We start from the raw sequence: 18,550 nt of genomic DNA on the forward strand, positions 1-18,550 counted from the left end.
CATGTACTGCCATAAAGCAAATCTCCAAATGCAGTTAACAGCATCTCAGATAAGATGGGGAAAAAAATGGAATTGGAAAGTAAAAAAAAAAATTCAGAAAATTTTTATTAACTGGTTGTAATGCGAAAATAAAATTAAAAATCTGTAATGTGTTACTTTCCTTTTACCTTCAAGCTTTTAAAACCGTAAAAAGCGAATGCAATGATTAGTGACTGCTGGGAGCGAAGGCCTGTAATTACCTTGTGAGAAGTAGTTACAGCTCTGCTGAAATCTTCCCGAAATCTCTCCCTATGAATATGTATGTGTTATCTCACCCCAGCGCACGTACCCGATGCTTAATTTATGAGCGTTCCTACGGACAACGCCTGATACTTGCATAACTCTTATCATTATGAAACTGCATTTTAAGATTTTCACAATATCAAAGCGCCTGTAAGATTATGCAGGAAGATTGTGAAAATACCTGTAGTAGTGATGGCGCAATGTCTATTTATAAGCTCAGTGTGTACATACATGACATTACTCATCCTGTACTGATCCTGAGTTACATCCTGTATTATACCCCAGAGCTGCACTCACTATTCTGCTGTTGGTGCAGTCACTGTGTACATACATGACATTACTCATCCTGTACTGATCCTGAGTTACATCCTGTATTATTCCCCAGAGCTGCACTCACTATTCTGCTGCTGGTGCAGTCACTGTGTACATACATGACATTACTTATCCTGTACTGATCCTGAGTTACATCCTGTATTATACTCCAGAGCTGCACTCACTATTCTGCTGCTGGTGCAGTCACTGTGTACATACATGACATTACTCATCCTGTACTGATCCTGAGTTACATCCTGTATTATTCCCCAGAGCTGCACTCACTATTCTGGTGCTGGTGCAGTCACTGTGTACATACATGACATTACTTATCCTGTACTGATCCTGAGTTACATCCTGTATTATACTCCAGAGCTGCACTCACTATTCTGCTGCTGGTGCAGTCACTGTGTACATACATGACATTACTTATCCTGTACTGATCCTGAGTTACACCCTGTATTATACCCCAGAGCTGCACTCACTATTCTGCTGGTGGTGCAGTCACTGTGTACATACATGACATTACTTATCCTGTACTGATCCTGAGTTACATCCTGTATTATACCCCAGAGCTGCACTCACTATTCTGCTGCTGGTGCAGTCACTGTGTACATACATGACATTACTTATCCTGTACTGATCCTGAGTTACATCCTGTATTATACCCCAGAGCTGCACTCACTATTCTGCTGCTGGTGCAGTCACTGTGTATATACATGACATTACTTATCCTGTACTGATCCTGAGTTACATCCTGTATTATACCCCAGAGCTGCACTCACTATTCTGCTGCTGGTGCAGTTACTGTGTACATACATGACATACAGAATATACAGTATAATATTCCTCTGTGTAGAAATAATGTGATGTAAGGCTGGGCAGATGTGAGATGCTTTATTTGCGTCACAAAGGATTATACAGAAACTTTCAGTGGGGCAGGACCAGAACTAATGTCCATAGTTCATTGGTTGGTAAGTTATCATATGGGCATTGCAGAAACAAATGCTCTGTTTTCCCTGGAGTATATAGTATTTGTAAATCGCTGGTGGCATATGTAAGCATCGGCCCAGAGAGTCCGGCATTTCATGGTGCAGAGGAGTAGACTTTGATCAGCTTCATCAATAGTCAAATGTCTTCTTAGTTTCAGCATTCAGCAAGCATATAAATAAAAATAAAAACCTTTTCATTGAACATATAACAATTCTTCTCACCTTTCATGTCCTCAGGAGCCTGTCCGACCTGAACAAAGACGGAAAAATGGACCAGTTGGAGTTCTCCATCGCAATGAAGCTGATCAAGCTGAAGCTGCAGGGCCACACGTTGCCAATGATCCTCCCGCCAGTGATGAAGCAGCCGCCAGTCTTCTCGCCATTAATGTCCTCCCGCTTTGGTGTGTTTTGCATTGTGTCCTCATGTTGTGTCCATTACCCTTTTCCCCCCATTCCGTCTACTTCTGGAGGGCGAAGTCTCTCCCGGCGACTTTCGTGTATCCACGTATAAGTTGTCATTGAGGAGATGGAACATAGAGTCCTGGATTTGTATGTGGAAAATCACTCTGGATTATTGTTACTATGTACATGGCAAACAGTGTTTCCACATGGAAGTCGACATGGAACTCATGACAATCAGTTTTTACAATTCGCCCCATCTCCTCAATTCTCTATGAAGCCTTGGCATTTTCCAGAAGACAGTCTGCATGTATCAGATGCAGGTTTTGGTTAGATTTTGCTGCGGTTCAGGCTCCTCCAAACTTGCAGATGGAATCTTTCTTTAGGAAACAGAAAATCTGATTTATAATACGGATCCGATTCCTACTACAAAACTAGATATGGGCCTGTTAAGCTCCAGCAGGTAGGGGGCAGTCTGTTCTTGTGTGACAGATCAAATCGCCCCCAAGAATTTTTCAGGTAATATCCACAGAAATTTTTGAAGCCAGTTCATCGGATAAATGTGTTGTCATGTTAACGTTGGTCCTTTTGTGTTCTGCGTTCAAGGAATGGGAAGTATGCCAAACCTGTCCATGCCGCCATCTATGCCCGCGCTGTTACCCCTCGCTCCCACCACTTCGTTGACCTCAATGAGTTCGCTGCCACCCATGCCTATGTCTAGTCCCCTGGTGCCTTCTGTCGGCTCATCATCAACATTGCCAAATGGAACGTCCACCCTCCTGTCCTCTTTCACTGTGCCTTTGTCATCAAGTAAGTGTCTGTGCAAGCTGTCTGATAGATATAGAGATACACGCATACACATGCACGCAAACATGCATACGCACACATACATGCACGCATGTGCACATACATACATACATACATGCATGCATACACACACCTAGTGAGGTGTATGCAACGAGCTACTGAGCTCCGTCTAGTGGTAGATACATGAAGCTGATATTCGAACGTTTTACAATACTTACCTCTTTGTGTACACCTTGGAGATAAATTCCTGTTTTCAGTGGGATGAATGGCTGATTATTTAATGTGTATGAGGTTTTGGGGGGGCAGATGGATCAGGTTTAAATAAAGGTGATGTATGTATGAATCTTGCGGCTGGCAGCAGGGGCTGGTCTAAAATCACAAAGACCTTATAAAAGACCTTACTTCTGCCTGGTCCAGTCCTGCTCCAGATGCAACAAGAGACTCTGCACAAGGCGTATGTGTTATATTACATTAGTCCCTGCTATCAGCAATGTGCGACAGCCCCTTTAATCCCTATGTTGCCCCCTGGAGATAAGGTAAAGACATAGACAGAGTCTGACAGTGATTTTCTTCTTCGTCTCCAATGAAAACGCCTACGAGACTGTCGTGCCGAGCATGCATGTTAGTGGGGTCGGATGGAGTAGCTGTTGGCTGAATTTGGTCATTTGGGGTGACCACCGTGTTAGTACTATGTGTGCAGTATTGTACAGATATATCATGAAATGCGTGGGTGCAGAATTTTAGGCCTCGATGTGCTTTGTCATCATTGTTCTCTGTTGTCTGATCACATTGCACTTTTAATATATGAAATATTGGTCCATTGTAGCAAAACTTTTGTATCATAGAATTGTCCCTGGATTTTCTGCTGTGATTCCTCCTTGCAAAATCCATCTACATACATATCATATCTCCTCCTTGTGTGACTAGTATGTAGTGATACTGTGTGTGTATTTCAGCTCTGCCTCACCACAGCTCGCTCTCACTAATGTCTGGAGGCTTCGGCAGTGCCGGGATGCAGAAGACTCAGTCCTTGATAGACTTGGGCTCCAGCAGGTAAGAATTGGGGTTGCTCGTTACAAAAACGCTTATAAGGGGGCTCTGCAGACCCCCTGGGAAAGGCCAGGAGGTTGTTCTGTGCTGGGACCCTGCTTCTGTGTGTAGCAGTGGACCAATTGCAAGTTGAATATATGGTAAGGGTGTATATACCTTTAAGAATGTTAAAGATGAACAAACACTGATAATATTGATGTACAAGGCTTATTTGGGCACTTCAGCCTTTTATATAATGCTAGTAAGACGGCCTACATACAGATTACTTACACTCAGTAAACAATGGGGGCGTGTGACCTTTCCTGCCGGTTGCTTTTTCCTGTATAATTTGTCGCGTTCGTCATCACGTCGTTGTCGCTGTGTGATCCATGATCCTTCATTCTTCTGTATCCCCACCACACAGGGGGTTTTGGTCACATATGGGGACTTTATGCAATAGTAGGACATCTTCTATTTTAAAACTGCAATGTGTGTACCTGATCTGGATTTAGTTTAAAGGAATGGGCGATGGTTGAGTTCAACACCTTTCTCTTGACCAGTCCCCCGCCCCATGATTGACCGTGTCCTATTAAACCCAATATAACTGGACAGGGAAAGCTGCAGTGAACCTCCCCACCACGCACCAATACATATAAATTGAAATTTCTGTAGGAAAGATAAGAAACTTCTCCTACAAGGCACAACGTTTATTGGTTAGGAGCTGTCAGGACCGCCGATAAGTTATCCATAAACATTAGATGTATAATGGCCAAAATCCTTAGACTAACCAACCATCTACTATGGTGTAAGGTTTTGAACAAAGTAGCATAAAGAGTATATATAAAGAGCCGCTCATCTCTATTGGGCTACCATGACCCAGTCCAGTGCTGCCTTATATCTGGGACTCTCATAAAGGTGAAGGTTGTGATCAGTGGTCAGACATCCCATGATCAGCAACTTAAGTCCTATCCTCTGGAACATTTTCCTTATAAGACCATAATAGACCATAATAAATTTTCTCATGTTATTTCTCTTCTCTTTAAGCTCCAATTCCTCTTCAACCACATCACTGACGGGTAACTCCCCAAAAACGAGCTCCCAGGACTGGGCCGTGCCTCAAGCCTCCAGACTGAAATACAGGCAGAAGTTTAACAGCCTTGACAAAAGCATGTGTGGCTACCTTACAGGTAGGTGTATGTCATCACTTATACAGAGATGCAATCACTGGGCTGGGACACACGTATGGATGCAGGATATATACAATGTAGGCGTTGCAGACTGTGGAGTAGCTCCATGCAGAGAGCACAGGTGTGTGAGGATGCACCCTGAGTGCTTAGACCACAGAGCGCAGCACAGCGAGGACACGCCCCTAGTGCTAAGAGCACAGCTGTGTGAGGACATGCCCCCTCCCTCCATGCAGAGAGCTAAGAGCGCAGCTGTGTGAGGACACGCACCCTTCCCCCCATGCAGAGAGCACAGGTGTGTGAGGATGCACCCTGAGTGCTTAGAGCACAGCACAGCGAGGACACGCCCCCAGTGCTAAGAGCACAGCTGTGTGAGGACATGCCTCCTCCCTCCATGCAGAGAGCTAAGAGCACAGCTGTGTAAGAACGTACCCCACAGTGCACAGAACTTTAAGGTACATGATTACAAAGCTCTCTAGCAACAATACCTCACACTGGCTGCAGCTTTGCTGTGTATACACCTGCTGACAGTTTGGCCACTATAACTTACCAGGGTAAGTACAATCATATTTGTACCTATCCTGGCAAAGTCCAGAGAACCCACGGATCATGTGTAGCCCTGGCATCAGAAAACAATGGAACAGGAAGTTAGTGGCCACAAGCCGCTTTAAATTGAATAAAGCGGATTTTTACAGATTAATATACAGACTATACACCTACATATCTACTCATTAGTAGAAATACATTTGCTCTGAGCATGAGAACTGGTTATGTGATATTGAACTTGTGGAATTTCGCTCACCCGTCCTTGGATACATACTGGAGATTTGCTTCTTCAGTGCAAACTTTGCATGGATTTCAGGTAACGTAATCCGTTCCTGCTGGGAGTAGTAGATCTGTGTAGATCTACTGCTGAGATAAGGCGACTGCCCGTATGCACTGATAATACATTCTCTAAGGTTCATCAGTTTTCTGCATCAGTTATTGTGAGCCAAAACTAGTATCAGTAAAACAAACCCATCTAGTACAAATCTATGGAATATCTCTATGTAGTCTCCACACCTGGTTTTAGTTCACAATAACCTGATGCTAAAATAAAAATTGATGAAACGCAGTATAAACTGACTTTAAGGCTAAATATGTTTCTTTTCAGGGTCTCAAGTGAAGAATGCACTGGTCCAGTCCAGCCTCTCCCATACCCAGCTAGCTACTATATGGTAAGACATCAGACCTGTTCATGGAGATACACTAGAGGGGCTGTGGTTAGGAGTGATGATCTGTCGCCATGACGGGGTCTCTTTTGGGTAAGGCCTGAGACCTGTTTCTGCATAATTGTTAGTGTGCAATTTGCACATTGTAATAAATGAGGAAAATCCATATATACTGCCATACTGTAGGATCAATCAGATACCTTGGGGTTAAAGTACCCCAGGGGGTCTGAAAAATAGTTAAAACAAAAAAGATTCTAGATTTTTGAAGGTGGGGTGAAAAAATTAAGGAAAAAAGGCTGCGGCCATTTTCACTAAGGCATTATACCTGTATTGTACATCTGCCTTACTGCTTTCTTTAAGCATTTCCATTACAATTTAATTATATGTTATAGCTTACCTTCTACACTGACAGAATCCTCTGTGTAGTCCCAGGGGTTGAGCTCTGGTTTGGATGCATTTCATAAAGCAACATGTGACATGACTGAGCTGCAGACTCCTCAGCCCCCACCTTTGTGCTCCTGTACAGCTCCTCCAACTGATGTCACCAGGCTGTGAGCTCTGTGAAGAAGCAGGAGGGAGGAGCTGTACAGGAGTAGAAAGGTTGGGGCTGTGAGCTGAGGAGTCTGCCGCACAGACAATTTATGAAATGCATCCAAACCAAAGCCCAACCCCTGGGACTACACGGAGGATTCTGTCAGGGTGCAAGATTTGTTATAACACACAAAGCAGAAAGACATATTTGCACTGCAACCTGTCTGGTGAAAATTAGGTCCCTGGCAACAAGTTCCCTTTAAAGGGTTAATAAAGGATATTACACGCCATGTTACAGATATAGGAGCAGTCACATCACTCAGGGAAACGGAGCGCAGTCATAAGACCGGACATGAACAGGCAATGTCTTGTACCCTGTGAGGCTCGATTAGAAACAAAGGAAGGAAGACGGAGGATGTTTAGGGAAGTCCTCCGCTGTGTTTGCAGTGTGAGCCGTAAGAAATGCAGGGAACCTTTATCTTCACGCTCCACCAGATCACTGCCAAGTTCACTGCTTACTCTGCAAACATTTCTCTCCTTCAGCTATAACCCTCATGACTTTTTGGACTTCAAGTGAACACAAGTTTTGGAGTTAAAGGGGTGACCGGTCACTTGGCTGTTTACTGCAGAGTCTCATTACAGATGATGTGGCTGAGCTGCAATACTGAGCATAGCCACTATGCAATGCACTGCGCTGTTCTGCTTAAGTAGAAAAGAAGCTGCAGCGCTCATCTGACTACTGCCATCTTGTCACATAGCTGATTGGCAGCTGTACATGTTGTCAGACCTCGCTAATCTCATTAGAAAATTTCAGTGTCTCTTCAAAGTAAAGGATGGCTGCACTTGGCCTTGAGTTGTTTCTGGTATTACAGCTGAGCTCTGGTATGTAATGTGGGCAGAGGCTGCAGTACCGTATACAAACTGTAGTCAGGTGTGGTGCTGTGTTTGGACAACATCAGTCACGGTAGTGTAATCCAGTGCATCACCTTTAAAAGATTTCTCCTACAGCAATCCCTTTTATCTCTTGATAATCATAGAGGTCTGCAAAGCACCATAACCACTTCAAGGCTGAGTATGGGTTGACCAGTCGTGAAGGGGTGTATGGAAGGCCTCGTGGACAGAGCCATATGTAGTGGGTGTCAGCTCTATTACAGTCTCGGTCAGTGCTGGCAATGATGGCGTCAGTTAACCTGTTAGGTGCTGTGGACCGCTTTGACCACAGCACCTATCAGTGTTGCATTTGAGAGCTGCCATCTTGGATGACCAATTACCCTCCACCTCACCCCCATGATGTCATAGGAGGGAGCCGATTGGTTCCTATGACAGCTCGGAGCCATTTTAAGGCTCCCATAGCTGTCATTCAGTCTGTTTGGAGTATATATTCACAATATAATCCCGTACACTATTGTAGTATATTTTGTATAAGGGATCAGCCCCCCTCCCTAAGTACGCAGGGTTTATGTTAAAATAATGGTAAAATATATGTAAATTTTTTTTTTTTTTTTAAGGTTTCGCATTTTTTTTTTTTTTTTTTCAATTACCCCTCCCCCCCTTTCCTTAGATCAAATACAGTATAATAATATAACTAGTGTGGGAGGAAACCGGAGGAAACCCACGCAAACACGGAGAGAACATACAGATGTTGACCCTGGGACTTGATCCCAGGTCCCCAGCGCTGCAAGGCTGTAATGCTAACCACTAAACTAAACCATGCTGCCCATAAAATAACTTTAACCTGTCTGGAGCCACTCCTTAAATATATTTACATTATTTTGTAACCTCTACTAGCGCAGGATGATTCTTTTATGTAATGAGCACTTCTATGGAGAGGCATAATTTTTTTTTTTTTTCTCTTTAATCTTTCTAGGTCTCTCGCTGACATTGACCGGGATGGAAAACTGAAAGCGGATGAGTTTGTCCTGGCCATGCATTTAACAGACATGGCAAAATCCGGCCAGCCGCTGCCCCTGACTCTGCCCCTTGAATTTGTTCCACCATCATTCCGGTAAGTGATCACATAGTAATATGGGTGAAACAACTCTCATTATGGAAGTTATAGTAATAATACTTATACATGTATATGGTTTCCAAACCAGCTGTGGGCCCCTTTTACAGTCTTTTCCTAAATGGAGACGCTGGACAAGAGGCTGTTGCATAGAGGGTGGCTAAAAGCGCCTGTACAGGATGCCAAGAACATGGGAGGTTGTAGTCAGACTTCTACCGTTAATAAAGAGTTGGCTAATCGTAAGCTCCCCCTAGTGGTGGCTGATGACTAGGTTTTTTTGCATGTGGATGTAACCCATTGATGTTGCTTCCTTTCTTGGCAAAATTGGGTTTCATAATGAATTTTCAGAGGAAGAGTAGGTAAATTATAACCTCCAACAGAGGCCCAGATATAATGGAAGGAGGGGTAGGAGACAGGAGAAAGAAATGATTATTGATGGTTTATAGTCAGTGGGATCACAGGAGGCATCTGAGTTTCTTCTGCAGTAGCTGACCACATTCATTATAATGATATATTATGGAATAGTTTTTCATGCACTTCCCTGCTCTTCATGACTGTGGTGTATCAGTACTCAGCAGCCGTTATGTGTCGGATGTTGAGTCCTGATAAGAGTCCGGTGACTGTTCTGTAGCCCCGGCTGCTGCCAGCCGCCCCTCACAGGGGACAAGGAGGTGTCTGGCTACAGATCGCGGCAACTACAGAGGGATGGGCTGTGCTGTGTGTGCTAGGAGGGTGAGGTAAGTACACACTGGATCATTGTCCTCAGCCGTATCTTCTGCAAATTTGATGTGTATACAAAACAGGTAAGTCGTCCACAACCTGCATATTGCCAGCAAAGCTCTAGATCCATGTTACATAGGACATGCTGGGGGTTGTAGGTTGGCAGCAGATGGAGAGCTGGGCATAGGGCAAGCACTCTGATGGGTGACCTGGTGACGTTTTTATGAATTAAAGTAAAACAAAACTTTACTATAGAATAACATAACATTAATACACCCGGAATCATTTGTTTTTAGAGAGATGTTTTTAGTGTGTTTTGGTTATAAAATATTACAGAAACTTAAAATAAAACTATGCAGTGTATTATGAGCTCTAGTCAACAGCCCTGAAACCCCCTTCACCTGAAACTGATGCTCTTTAAGAATAACCGTCATCCCACAACAAAACAGCTACACAGATGGAAGAATGGAAATAAAAAACAGTACTTTTTTTTTTTTTTTTTTTTGCAGTGGTGAGGACAACATTAATGGGACATTGCCAACCTACAAGAGGATGCAAGATGAGGAGCCGCCTCAGAAAAAGACGGCAGGTGAGTGGCCATCAGCTCTCCCAAGGTTTGTTTTGTTTGCCCAAATTTCTTAAGAAAGTTGTATTGTTATCCCCTACCTTTCCTCCAGAATGTAGAGGATGTTCTCTTGTTTTAGTTACCTTCTCGGATGTGGATATTTCTGGGGTACTTCTCAGTTTAGGCTTATATTTGAGACAATAAGTTTTCCCATTTTTTTATTTTTTTATTTTTTTTTTTTGTGGTAAAATTGGTTGCCTTGGCTTAAATTTGGGTTGGCTTATACTGAAGTATATACGTGCTTTACATATTTAACCGGTTAAGGACCGGGCCCTTTCCTGTTTTTTCATGTCCATTTTTTACTCCCCACCTTCAAAAATCTATAACTTTTTTTATTTTTACACGTAAAGAGCTGTGTGACGGCTTGTTTTCTGCGTAACAAATTGCACTTCATAATGATGATATTGAATATACCACGCCATGTACTCGGAAGCGGGAAAAAAATTCCAAATGCAGTGAAAATGGTGAAAAATATTACGTCTTTCACTGAGCGCCCCAAATGACATGTCTACTTTATTCTTTGGGTCGGTACGATTGAGGGGATAACACATTTGTATAGGTTTTATAATGTTTTCATACATTTACAAAAATTTACACCTCCTGTACAAAAATTTTTATTTTTTTTATTTTTGCCAACTTCTGGCGCTAATAACTTTTTTTATAGTTTGTTGTACGGAGCTGTGGGTGGTGTCATTTTTTGCGAAATTTGATAATATTTTCAATGATATCATTTTTAGGACTGTACGACCTTTTGATCACTTTTATAGATTTTTTTTATATTTTTCAAAATGGCAAAAAAGTGCCATTTTCTACTTTGGGTGCTATTTTCCGTTACGGGGTTAAACGCATTGAAAAAACGTTATCATATTTTTGATAGATCGGGCATTTTCGGACGCGTCGATACCTGATGTGTTTATGATTTTTACTGTTTATTTATATTTATGTCAGTTCTAGGGAAAGGGGGGTGATTTGAAATTTTTGGTTTTTTATTATAATTTTTTTTAAACTTTTTTTTTTTATTTTTACTATTTTTCAGACTCCCTAGGGTACTTTAACCCTAGGTTGTCTGATCGATCCTATTATATACTGCCATACTACAGGAGGATTTTCCTCCTCATTCATTACAATGTGCTATCAGCACATTGTAATGAAGGGGTTAAAACGAAATAGCCTCGGGTCTTCGTAAGACCCGAGGCTACCATGGAGACGGATCGCCGCTCCCCGATGACGTCACGGGGAGCGGTGATCCCAGGTAAGATGGCGGCCGCTATCTTTTTGAGGCTGCCGGCAGCCATCGCTGTGATAACACCCGCGATCGGTGCTAGCAGCGATCGCGGGTGTTACCGGTAAGCCTTTGCTGCAATATGCAGCAAAGACTTACCGGCTATGGAGCCCGTGAGCCCTCTCCATGCAGCGCGACCTGACCCGAGAATACACGGCGGGTGGTCGCGAAATGGTTAAGTATCATCTGCAAAAAAATGTCTTGCTGTGTAAACCTTGTATTTAGCAGAGATGTTTGTAAGACTCCTGCTCCAGCTGTGCCTCCCCATCTCTCTAAGTACTTACCTTCTATATAGATATCTGCCATCCTTTCACATGGGAGATCTTTTCCTGGCATCAGATATCCGCAGACCGCCGTCTCCATATGTCTAAGATGTCTTCTATTACATCTTAATACACATATAATGTATCTGGAGGCAATGCACAGCTCTGTATAAAGGGGACGGGTGCATCATGTTCTGCAGCTTCTCAATGTGATGATTGATTAGTAGTGGATGCAGGTGATAAAGGGTCAGGTCCAACCTATTATCCCACAGTGTAGATCCATTGGAAGGCAAAACCCCATAAGGCTGATGTTAATTGGCCCCACTGCAGGGGTAAAATTTATATGGTAATTAGAATAAATCCCAGGCCAATGTCCCTTCTCAAAACCTTTTAGTTCTCATAACATGTGCTTTATATATATATATCGGTAGTAACGTTTGAGGAGAAGAGGAAACAGAACATGGAGAGGGGAAACATGGAGCTGGAGAAGAGGCGACAAGTGCTCCAGGAGCAGCAGCAGAGGGAGGCCGAGAGGAAAGCGCAGAAAGAACGGGAAGAGCATGAGCGACGCGAGCGGGAACGCCAGGAACAGGAACGCAAGAAGCAGCTGGAGATGGAGCGGAGGCTGGAGCACCAGCGGGAGCTGGAACGGCAGAGGGAGGAGGAGAAGAGGAAGGAACTAGAGAGGAGGGAGGTGGGTACCATCAGATGCTTACTATACTCTGACCTCCGTTCCTTTCGGTCTGTTCATTGATAATGGTATTAAAGGTGGGAGTAATATGCCTTCACATTTCAAAGATTGGACCCACTCAAATAGGGGGCTCCATAGCCTTTGCCAGTCCAGTCCCTGGAGACACTTTAAAGGGACGTCCTGGACAGTGATCGCTTTAGCTGCATTGTTTCTGTTTCTGTTGCTCTCTACTGCTGAGGATGTTCTAGTCTCAAATTTCCATCAGGTCATGTGCTGTGAATATGAGGGACCCGCTCATGAAATCTTTGCGTTGAGTATTTTCAGTGACAATGTGTTACTATTGTTCCTTAGGCCGCAAAGCAGGAACTGGAGCGGCAGCGGAAGCAGGAGATGGAGAGGATCCGACGTCAGGAGCTTTTCAATCAGAGGAACAGAGAACAGGAGGAGATTGTGAAACTGAAGTCCAAAAAGAAAAGCTTACAATTGGAGCTGGAAGCGCTGGTAGGAAACCTGTGACTAGTAATTGTACATGTCCTCTAAGATTACACCCTGTATTACACTGCAGAGCTGCACTCACTATTCTGCTGCTGGTGCAGTCACTGTGTACATGCATGACATTACTTATCCTGTACTGATCCTGAGTTACATCCTGTATTGTACCCCAGAGCTGTACTCACTATTCTGCTGGTGGTGCAGTCACTGTGTACATACATGACATTACTTATCCTGTACTGATCCTGAGTTACATCCTGTATTATACTTCAGAGCTGCACTCACTATTCTGCTGCTGGTGCAGTCACTGTGTACATACATGACATTACTTATCCTGTACTGATCCTGAGTTACATCCTGCATTATACCCCAGAGCTGCACTCACTATTCTGCTGGTGGTGCAGTCACTGTGTACATACATGACATTACTTATCCTGTACTCATCCTGAGTTACATCCTGTATTATATCCCAGAGCTGCACTCACTATTCTGCTGCTGGTGCAGTCACTGTGTACATACATGACATTACTTATCCTGTACTGATCCTGAGTTACATCCTGTATTATACTCCAGAGCTGCACTCACTATTCTGCTGCTGGTGCAGTCACTGTGTACATACATGACATTACTTATCCTGTACTGATCCTGAGTTACATCCTGTATTATACTCCAGAGCTGCACTCACTATTCTGCTGCTGGTGCAGTCACTGTGTATATACATGACATTACTTATCCTGTACTGATCCTGAGTTACATCCTGTATTATACCCCAGAGCTGTACTCACTATTCAGCAGGTAGAGTGGAAACTAGAGATTCTTTATGGTGAATAATTTCTACTGTACATTTTACATTCCTTAGGAAGAGAAACATCAGCAAATCACTCTGAAAGTCCAAGATGTCCGGGGCAGAAAACAAATGAAGAAAAATGAGTTGAATTCTATTGACAAGAAATGTGATTTGGGAGTTATCGAGATCAAACAACTCCAGCAGCAGCTCCAGGTAACAGCAAAGAGCCTCACCTCTGACATTGCAGCCAACTACTCTCTGCTGGGGGATACTATGAGGTTCTGCAGCAGCTGAGGCCTGTATCATGTCTTTTAGGAATATCAGAGTAAGCTGAGCTCTCTGCTCCCTGAGAAACAAGCCCTGAATGAGAAGATGAAGCAGCTGCAGCTGGTGAAGCCTCCAGGTGAGTGCTGGGCCACCTATCTACGTGACTCCTGCCTGTGATGTGTAGTTTCTTCATATCACATGTGTATATTCTCCAGCAGACAGCAGCACTTCCAGCTTTCTTGGCATTCACAAGAAGAATATGGAGAAGGACGGCTTGTGCCAGAGGCTGCGGGAGCAGCTGGACGCCTTGGAGAAGGAGACATCTGCCAAGTTATCGGAGATGGACACGTTCAGCAACCAGCTCAAGGTGGGGAAGACAAGACTACTGTATGACTATACACTACTGTGGGAGACATGCTGTTTTATTATTTTCTTCCTAATAGGAATAAATTCTTGTCTTAGACTCTCACACTTTTGGGGAACTGTCCATGCAGACTTGTGGGCCCCAATAGAAAGTAGGAGCTCCTGAAACCCCTCCAGATAAACAAGCTGGTGGTAGCCTATTTCAGGATGGCTGACTTGTGGTAATAGTCCCAGTCTGGCTCATATGGGCTGGCTGGTAGTCCCATCTTATTATTCCTTTGAAGGATGTCTACCATCACTGATGTTAGATGTCCAGCATGACATGCTAGTTTCTATGCACTAATCGGAAGAGTTTTTAGAGCATAAAGAAACTGCATATTTGCTGCTAAAATGACTCAAAGGACATCTACCACCAGGATGAAGGATTGTAAACCAAGCACACTGACATACTGGTGTGTGCCCGCTCTGGCAGGATCTGCTTTTCATGTCGCTTCTTAGGACCTTGTTTTTGCGAAAAAGAGGTTTTAAAAATTATGCAAATGAACCTTGGGGCTCAGGGCTCTATAGATGTCAATATAGTCTGGAGGCATAAGAATCTTAAAGCAGATCTTGCCAGAGGCGGCACACCCCCCAGTATGTCAGTGTGCTTAGTTTACAAACCTTCATCCTGGTTGTAGATTTCCTTTTTAAAGGAAATCTGTTTTTATGCAATGGAACCAAACATACCTTGAGAACGCTGTAGCTACACTGATGCAGAAAATTACCCTTTTTAATCCCTGAAGCGAGTGGCTTTGTTCAAAAAACAATTATAAAATTCAAAACCTTGGGAAAGCTGGTTGCATACTGTTTTCCATGCAAAAAAAAGAGCTGCCTGAAATATCCAGACAGGACCAATCAACCTGAGCTGGATAACTCTTACACAGCAGCTGTCGGATGGTTCAGTGATTGATTACTTCTGCCTGTCAGGGACAACACAGTGATGTTGGCTTATGCTGGGCAGGACAAGACTGCAGCAAGTGCATAATTAGGGTTAAGAGGATAAGCGCCGGGGCAGCCATAGGAGCGACAGAGACTCATTATCATAATTTTATAATAGTATTTTCAGCAAAACCACTCGGTTCAGGGATTAAACAAGATATGTGTCTGCATCGGTGTAGCTACAGCATTCTCAAGGTATGTTTGCTTCATAAAGCATAAAAGTAAATGGCAGATTGCCTTTATGTAAATGAGCCGGAGGCAATTTACAAATTTGTCCCCTGATGGGATAAAGTTCAGCGGTCAGATCTTGAGCAGTGGTTAGTTTTGCAGCCTGACCTGTCCCCTGCAGTACTTACCTTTTTGCCTTCTCTTGCCTTATCTTGCAGCGTGAGAATATGGATGACTCTGTTCTGCAGTGCCTTTTGTCTCTCCTCAGCTGTCTCAGCAATCTCTTCCTATTGCTTAAGGTTATTTCAATTTCAATGTCTCCTCCTCCTCCTGTCACTATCTTTCACTATTTCCATTTCTCGCTTTCTGTTTCTGGTGTGAATGTGCTCATTTATAGACGGGGAAAGATCCAGGAGACTCGTCTTTTCCTTCCTTACGTAATTCTGCAAAGTACCTGGAATTTCCGTATTATAATGTCAGCATCTAATAGACTGTGATAAGTTTCCTGGCATCTTTGAGGATATGCATTGTTTTCCATTATCTCTCCATTTTGGTTTGGTTTCACATGGGGTTTGCATGTCTTAGCTGGAATCTGTGTGGGAACTAAATGTCATAACTGCTGCCTTTCCCTATAGCGCCATCGCTGGAGGAATTGAGCATTGCAGGACAATGGGCCTTATAGTGTATGGAAGTGCTGTGATGTGAGGCTCCTGAACTCCACGAACTCAGAATCCTCTAAACAAGTTATATGATGCCAATAGAAGCATCATTTTGGGATTAAAGGGGATTTATGGATTACAGTGACAGGTAACACCTATATACAGGTATCACAGGATACAATATTCTCCATAGGTGATGAACACAGACTTCTTCGTCTTCCTTTGTGCATGATGACCTCTGCAAAGGTCACAGAGTCAGCGGACATATATAGAGCACACCTCTTCTACATAGACTTGTTTTAGGATCTTCAAGAATTAAACAGAACCTCTCACCAGGTTTTCGCCCTATAACCTACTAGCCCCCTCGGGTAGGGTATGAAAGGTTATTTTCTAGAATTTCCTCTTTTATATGAATCTTGCCCATTTACCTATAAAAAGTTTCCTCCAAAGTAAGGCAAATCTGACTCTTCTCACCTCATGAGAGGAGTCAAGTTTAGTGGTTGCAGGAATAGTGTCACTTCAGAAGCCCCTATCTTTTGGTTCCATAGCGCCCAGATCCTGCTTTTTGTGTCCTATCAAAGATAAGAATTTGATCTTCTAGTCAAGCTTATGGCTTTGTGAAATACAGAACATGCAAGTAGTTTAAAAAATGGTCGAGAACTACGTTTGTAGCTACCTGTATCTCCTGTTCTGTAGCTCACAAAGTCTCAAGATGAAAGGTGAGATTCTTATCGATAATAAGACACCAGCAGAATGTTTTTAGGTGCGATGGAACACTTTCCCTGGAACCACTCAACTGTGAAAATGAGGCGAGAAGATTCATTGGCCCCACTTGAGGGGTGATTTTTTTATTTATTTTTTTAATAAGTAGGGCAAGATTTTACATAAAGGAGGGATTTTTAGGAAGGACATTTCATACTTGACCTGAGGGGACTTGTAGTTTAGTGGGGTAATACCTGGTGACAGGTTCCCTTTAACATTTTCACCATATACTCTACTTTGTACATGCAGACCACCCAACATTTGACTGAGACTCTGGAGAGACCTTCACATACAGTATCTCAAGGTCTCTGCACAATCTGCAGCCCAACTCAGTATAGAGAAGGGATAGATGGTTGACTATTCGATGCATTTTGAATATCTAGTGTGTGGCCATTCACCACGATTTTACAGATGTTTTTGCTTTATTTGCTGCAGCAAAATTTGTGACTTTTACAAAACTGTAAAAAATAAAAAATAAAGAAAAAAAGTAGCATCCAACATTGATTCCCATTGATGTGAGGCAGTTTTAGGCCTCATTTAGTCATCTGTATTGTGGTCTGGCCAGATCTCGGCTACCATAGAGGTCTATGACACGCGGTCACAGTGCGGTGAGCATACCATGTCTCACTGCTACTATCTTTGTACTGATTTGTTGCACAGCCTTTCTGCTTCCTATTAAGAGGGGAGGGGTGAGAAGTGCTCCCTCGTCCACCCGGCTGTGTGCTATGCCAGGGTGAGTGCACAACAGTACTGGATTATAATATAGGCCCATAGCCACCAAATGTTATACTGAGAAGGACCTTCGCCCATGAAATCCTTGTACATTGGTTCCTGCTCTCACACATGTACACAAGATCCATTTCAGGACCTTTTTTGAAGGTCCTCCAAAGGTCCTGAACCTGCAGATTGAAATCAGACAGATGGGACACATCCTCCATTCTCCTAGAAGCTGATTCTTGTACCAGATGTAGGAAGTGATTCCAGACTTGTAGGGGCCATATTATATTATAATATAATATATAATATTCATACAGCCCAGGGCATTTTTAATCGCCCCCCCCTGGCGCACAGTTGTGTGAGTGAGACCGTAGAATGCACTATATAGATTTTTATATACTATATATTTTTAGAATATCTGCATTACCGGTGTATATATTCTTTTTTTTAACTGTGCCTCTCCCCATTTTCTGTAAAATAAATGTTTTTTTTTTGTTTTGTTTTTTTTTAATACACTGCAATAATCTCAACCCTGAAAATGTGTTGCTAAGGAACAAGGAACTAATAGTAGGGAATGGTTTTCATAAAATTTTAATTGAGTATTTTTGAGATTTATATTTTTTTATATTGAAGGGAAAGTGTAACAAAATGTGGTCAACAACTAAGACCTGACTGACTACAGCCTCCCCCTTATACTTACGCTGACTAGCAACAGTCCAACAATTTTGGCAGAGACCATTTCTATTGCACATTGTGAATGCCCCGCTGCATTCTGGGTTGGTGCTAATTTAACCAGCGCCATCTAATGGCTTAAAGGGATAGTACACAGTTGAGGCCGTGTTTTATACCAGAGAATCCAGTGTCGCTCCTGTTCTCAGTCCATTGTTATCACATGCGTTGGTGAGGCCATGGTGTTCCTCTGTACAGTGACCTCCTCATCTAGTCATATGCCGCCATGTGCGTGCATGCCACCCCGTGCTGGACTTAGAGCTCCGCTCTACGTTATTTTTTTTAAGCTTGAAGA

General features: G+C 43.1%; 1 protein-coding gene across 8 annotated transcripts in view; it reads left to right on the forward strand.

The window, feature by feature from the left end:
- Positions 1-18,550, forward strand: part of ITSN2 (intersectin 2) — a 91,317-nt gene that overhangs the window by 26,372 nt on the left and 46,395 nt on the right. For 2 of the 8 annotated variants that reach the window (XM_072143660.1, XM_072143659.1), the window contains exons 5-17: positions 1,824-1,987; positions 2,592-2,795; positions 3,749-3,845; positions 4,866-5,008; positions 6,159-6,222; positions 8,615-8,752; positions 9,982-10,061; positions 12,074-12,336; positions 12,685-12,834; positions 13,685-13,825; positions 13,928-14,015; positions 14,095-14,246; positions 15,607-15,687. In XM_072143660.1, the coding sequence (XP_071999761.1) occupies positions 1,824-1,987; positions 2,592-2,795; positions 3,749-3,845; positions 4,866-5,008; positions 6,159-6,222; positions 8,615-8,752; positions 9,982-10,061; positions 12,074-12,336; positions 12,685-12,834; positions 13,685-13,825; positions 13,928-14,015; positions 14,095-14,246; positions 15,607-15,687 (1,765 nt within the window). Of the gene's footprint in view, positions 1-1,823; positions 1,988-2,591; positions 2,796-3,748; positions 3,846-4,865; positions 5,009-6,158; positions 6,223-8,614; positions 8,753-9,377; positions 9,556-9,981; positions 10,062-12,073; positions 12,337-12,684; positions 12,835-13,684; positions 13,826-13,927; positions 14,016-14,094; positions 14,247-15,606; positions 15,688-18,550 lie in introns of those variants that run through there. The other 6 variants (XM_072143661.1, XM_072143664.1, XM_072143662.1 and 3 more) reach the window with 6 other exon arrangements.

The sequence above is a fragment of the Engystomops pustulosus genome, chromosome 3 (assembly GCF_040894005.1).
Source record: "Engystomops pustulosus chromosome 3, aEngPut4.maternal, whole genome shotgun sequence".
Taxonomy (NCBI): domain Eukaryota; kingdom Metazoa; phylum Chordata; class Amphibia; order Anura; family Leptodactylidae; genus Engystomops; species Engystomops pustulosus.